Below are 5867 nucleotides of genomic sequence, written 5' to 3' on the forward strand. Positions count from 1 at the left end.
ATTTCTGCCCAGCATTTTCAAATATATGGTTAATGATACACACATTTTAAGCTTAGCTCTTCATCTATACTGCAAGCCCAGGCCCACAATTCTAAGACAACCTGGCAGCTGGTGATAAATGTGCTTAACAGCAGGATAAATTAGCCCATGTGTTGGTCATTCACGGTGTATTGTGAAAGTGACTTGGAATTTTTTTTTTGGCCACACAACAAATTATTATGGGCCCATGAAAGTTGTGTGAAAATTATTTGAAACAAATGCTGTTTTGAAAAAAATCTGTATTGTAAAAAGCACAATATAAATAAAGGGTATAAAATAAACAAATTATCAAAATTGCACTGGCACTAACAAAAGAAAGAATGAGATGAAATAGATTAAGGAAAATTATATTTAGTGAAAACAAACAACAACAAAAAAACTGTACAATAGAATGTAATAGTCTGTCTGGGTAGGTTATCAGACATCCAGCCACTCCAGCTCCACTTCCTCCCCACGAAAAGACCTCTTTTTTATGCTGTGGTTGAAACGGATCTTCTCATCTTTGAGAATGTCCTTTGTAGCCTGAAAGAGCAGGACGTGCCTGTCTCCTTCTTGAAGCTTCACTATGCAGTGGCGTGGCTGCACATTGAACTTCTTCTTGGAGTGTGTAATCCATCTCCCTGTGCTTTCCAGAGACGGGTGGCACTCACAGGGGAAGGTCTCCGCATCGATGCAGACTTCCTCACTGCCATGTTTAAAGAAAAACAGGTGGCCCAGCTCGCCCTGCCTCTCTGCCATCTCCCTGCCCTCAGCACCTGTGATCACCTTTCCATGCAAATCACACAGGATGGAGCCCTTCCTGAAGGCCTTGGTTGCAACAACTCCTGTGGTCAAAAACAACAATATATATATATATATATATATATATATATATATATATATATATAAATTTTTTTTTTTTTTTTTTTTTTTCACTTCAGTAAGTACACATGTGTAACAGGAATTATGTCGCTACATTTGGTCATTAATGTGCTGTTCATGATGTTGTTGTTGTTGTTGTTATTATATTATTATTTTTTAATGGATTTTACTGTGCTCATAAGACATTTGTGCATACCCTTCTGCTCCCCAAAATCCTTCACAGCCAGACCAGTCCATTTCTGACTGGTCACCCCCCTGATGATGGCCGGGTCACTCTGCACCTGTGCTCTGCTGAGTGGCCTCCACTTTGCCATGATGTCCTCTGGGCGGGGATGATTGGCCGTCCACCCCTCTGTCTCTATGATTTTAGCCACCTTCGATGCAGTTGGGGCATATCTTGAGCATTTTGCTGTCAAAGAGAGAACATTTAAATTAAAATGCAGGTTCACACACGAGTTCTAAATGTTTCTGTTGGAGTAGATCTAATCATTGGCCAAGAAAGTATCTAAACTTACACAAAAGATGTTTCTCCCGCTTGCTGTACTGCAGAGCTCTCCACTTGTCATAAAAGACTCTGTCGGTGGGGAACCCAGCTTTTGCTCTCTGGGTTTTGTTGGGTGGGTGGCCAGTGATTCCTACAGGGAAGGCCTGTAGGAAATCGTCAAAGTCTGGTGTTGGGCTGCCCGCCTCTTCCACTCGCCTTCTCTTCTTTGCCTGGGCACCCTCTTCACCAGAGTCATCAGAAGAGGAGCTGCAACATTAAAAAGGTTTCACGGTTACACACTGACAAACTGACGGATGAGTGTTGTGAGACATTATAATTATATACCGCGTCAGGGAGCTGAGCAGGTTTGCGGTTGCCACCACACTGTCCAGGGTCATCATTCGGTAGTGCTGATTTGCCACTGCCGTCGAATGGGCCATGTAGTGTGCGACAGACCCCTTCTGCTCATCTGAGAAGTTTGCAGCCACATCTGTCTTCACGGTCCTGCGTATCTGCTGGCTTTTGATGTTGGGCAGTTTGTAGCTGCAATTGGGCAGAAATATCAGATGAAACTCCCACACTTGAATTATATAATTTTCTAGAGGCTGATTTGTTTAATAAATGCACAAACCTGTTATTAGTTGAATTCTAATCCAACAGATATTTTTGGACTTATGGACTGCTGTTAATACTTACTGTGTGTGCAGACGAGAGAGGTCATTGGTTGCACTCCTGATCTTCGTGCCCGATGATGAAACAAACAGCCTGTTTCCATGATCTACATCTGGCCGGATGCAGTAAGGGCGGATCCAGGTGTAGTATGCGTCCAGCATCTGCAGAGACAAACAAAAAAAATCTGTTAATATCTGTTGGTTCATTGCTGGTGTTACTGTATTTCATGGTAAGGCAATTTAGCCTGTACAAAGTGTACTTACTGCTGCCTCCTCCATTGTTAGGTCAAACACAGCGATCTGCATTGTCGCAGTCTTGTGTTCGCTCACAGCCACACGCACCTTTCCCACAGATTTTTTCCTTTCATCCCACTCTGCTGTCTGAAAAAAAAAAAAAACACACCGAGTGAATAACTGAGATAAATGTCCTAATATAATCGGTTTAGGCTGATGCCCCCACAAAAACTGAGGTCTTATCACTTACTGTTATTCCCTCCACCACTCCTGGTCTCTGGAAGTGACCGAGGATCAGGATTGCTTCACAGTAGTAGCGGAAGATGGTCTTTTCATCTGAAGCCACGTGGTCACCTTCCAGCAGCCTCCCATAAACGAACAGCATGTCTTTCTTGGCCTTTCGGAGGACTGCCTGGCACTCCTGAAGCCTCTTCTCACCCTCAAGGAACCGTAGATACCTAGAATGACATACAAGACAACAATGTTGCGGAGAATTACACCCATGTCTGTAGCACATAACAGCAGATGTACAGCCAGCATATAAGTAGTATCAACATGGAGAAAGTCATGAAAGAAAACAAAATGCAAGGCAGATTAGCAACTGACCTGGTTTTACAAGTGACGTTGCTGTTCCACTTGGCCACTGGCTTTCTGAGGAAAGTGAGGAGGTCGATGTAGGCTTGGCACTTCCTGTAGAAGTCAGCATCTGCTGCACCCAAGTTGAGGTGGGTCTTCAGATACGTTACAAACCTGATCATGTTCTTGATGTAGTTCAGTATGGTGGCCGGGCCCATGTCAGCGAGCCGTAGTTGGGTGAGGTAGTCCTTGGTTTCAGTGGACTTTAGCAGGAAGTCTAAGCGGACTTCATCCCCACTTGGCTGGATGTATCTCAGCATCCTGGAGACGTTGTCTACCTGTGATAAAGAAAAAGAGAAGTTTGAGATGATGGAGTGAGAAGAAAAGCCACACACAGACACCCCTAATAAAGCTGTGTTTTATCTGAGTTCCCTTTTATGGAACGCAATGGCTGTTCTACATGTGCTGTGCTACTATATATTAAAACATTTCCCGGTTACAGAGAGCAATACGGAATAAAAAGAAACCCAAATGGGATGCATCTTACCTCCTGCTGGCAGTTTGGGACCTGCAGGGTGTTGATCAAATAGCCCTTGAAGTCCGTCAACATGGGCTCTTCTGCAGGGAATTTTTCATAGAGCCCCTTGTTCATCATTTTGACCCGGACACTTGTGCTGGGCTGCGCTTGATCTCTGGAAAAAATAAAATAAAATACAAACAGATGAAAATGAGCTCAAAGCAACCTTACAGTTTGTTCACAGTTTCTGCACTGATGTGTGTGAGGTCTAGAACAAACCTCTGCCATGTTCGGTCACTTGGATCAGTGGTGCTGCCTTCAGAGCTGCTGTCCTCCGCCACCAAGACACCACTAGCCGCTTGAGAGCTGACACCGGATGTGGGAACGGCAGCTGTGCTGGTGGATGTCTCTTCGGGTTCCAGGTCTGCCTGGTTAGGAGCATTGGCCACGAAAAACTTTCTTTGGCGCAGCTCTTCCAGAAGAGCCAGCCTAGATGGTCTGTGGGGGTAACGTTTAACCATCTCCTTGTAGTCCCAGTTTCTGGCTTCCCGTGTCCACACCTTGGTGGACTCCTTGGCCCTCTTTGCCTCCTCCAGCCGTTCTTTGGGTGTACTTTTTTTCATGCAGACCCTGCTCAGATGCGTCGTCAGCATTTCCTGTGGTTTTTCACACAGCAGGCAGTGAACAATGCGACGGTCAGATTTCTGGCTGTGAGAGAAAAGCAGACACACCAAAAATTACAAATGTGAAAATGAATGAAGACAGAGCATTCTTAAGACAGAGGCCTGATGTGGCCCTTAACCAGCAAAACTTATCATAGAAAGCTACTGTAATGCTACCAGAACCAGTTTTTCTGCCTTCTTTAGACAAAGGCCTGGTTTGTGCTAAAGTGACTGACCAATTCACACCTGACCCTTGACCTATTTTAATTTTTGGAATGAGAAACAAGTCTTACTTTAAAGAGATAATACACTGTAAAAAAAAATTGAATTGACTTAAAATTATAAGGCAACTTGATGCACAGCTTTGAGTTTACTCAACTATAGAGTTTAACTCTAGAGATGTTATAGTCGAGTAAACTAAAAAAAGAAAAAGCTGAGCAGCAAGTTGCCTTATAATTGTAGGTTAAGTTAACTTTTCTTTTTTTACGGTGTAGAAAAACAAAGAATAAAACCTATCCTTTAGTTTTTCACAATTTCCTCAACATAAGTTTTATCATGTTTTTATCCATACTATGTCAACTGGCATATAACAATAACAGGCAATAAACAGCAAATAACAAATAGGCAAATAACTGCATATAACAATAACATGGAAAAAAGATTTGATCAGACACAACACAAGTAGGAAAAATCAACTAGCGAAAGGAAATGTGAACTTACTTGTCGGATTCTGATGCCATTTTCCCAAAAATTCAAGATGTCCTTGCAAAGTCAAAAGGTGATATCTGTAATCTGATTTGAAAACACAGTGAATGTGTGATTTACTCTCTGCAGTATGTATACAGCACCAGTTGTGTGATGTCATCGTCAAGCAGACCAATCAGGTTGATTGCTATTGTTTATCGGGTGGGAGGAACCAGCATCTGGAAAATGCTCTGGTGAGTTTTATCAAAGATAAAGTTTCACATTAATCCTTGTTAGTAAAAGTTTATATAGGAGGTAATAGTTTGTAAAACTTGTTCATAACTTTGGACAAGAAAATGTGCATTGTCCCTTTTAAATTAAAATAAAATAAATAATAAAAAGAATGGGCAATCAAAGGTAACATTACAAGTATCAAACATTTACCTATATTCAGGTTAATAAAGTTGATATTTCAACCTCATCTGTTTGCTTTGCTTAGAGAAACAAGTTTAATGAATAAACATGTTTGAATGTAGTCTTTTTCTTAACATTTTTTTCAAATGTAATTTATTCAGAGCGTCCAAAAAATAAAGGTTTCTGCTCAGACGTCATTCAGAATAGACACATAACCAACATATATTTAGAAAGCCAGCCTTGAGAGTTTACAGTTCAAGACTCAGAATTAATCAGACTGTTATAAATATTGAGAGATATAAGGTCAAACATAAAACAAATAAGAATGTATTTATTAAATGTATAAAATATTTTTTGAATGTAGGATATCAATTTATAACCACAACTAAAGAGAAGCTACAAGTGCTTCCTTCCCTGACATGGTCTTACAATAGGCTTCATCAAATGCATAAGTTTATAATTTTGTATAAATGCATAATTTTCATCCTCAGATTTGAAATGATTTGGAGAAGTTTTAGAAATGGGCTGATAAGATATTTTATTGCCCTGTAAACAACCATTGATGGCCCAATCATCACAACGATGATGGCCTAATTTTGGTTTAAAATGGCCCATAATTCGTGTAGATGGCCCATTAAAGGGTTTAAAATTGGCTTTAAAACATAAATTACAGAGTAGAATTTCCTCTGCCCCACCAAATATATGTAAATAAGTTATCCTAATAA

General features: G+C 40.9%; 1 protein-coding gene across 1 annotated transcript; it reads right to left on the reverse strand.

The window, feature by feature from the left end:
• Nucleotides 1-402: 402 nt before the first annotated feature.
• LOC132134168 (uncharacterized) lies at nt 403-4885 on the reverse strand. Its single transcript, XM_059546950.1, has 11 exons — nt 4765-4885; nt 3662-4090; nt 3413-3557; nt 2896-3203; nt 2540-2747; nt 2320-2436; nt 2081-2217; nt 1730-1927; nt 1416-1651; nt 1097-1309; nt 403-863 (listed from the first exon to the last, which is right to left on the reverse strand). Exons 1-11 carry the CDS (start codon nt 4782-4784, stop codon nt 457-459), a joined length of 2418 nt encoding a protein of 805 aa, XP_059402933.1. The 5' UTR covers nt 4785-4885; the 3' UTR covers nt 403-456.
• Between the last annotated feature and the right edge of the window lie 982 nt (nt 4886-5867).

The sequence above is a fragment of the Carassius carassius genome, unplaced genomic scaffold, assembly GCF_963082965.1.
Source record: "Carassius carassius unplaced genomic scaffold, fCarCar2.1 SCAFFOLD_99, whole genome shotgun sequence".
NCBI lineage: Eukaryota > Metazoa > Chordata > Actinopteri > Cypriniformes > Cyprinidae > Carassius > Carassius carassius.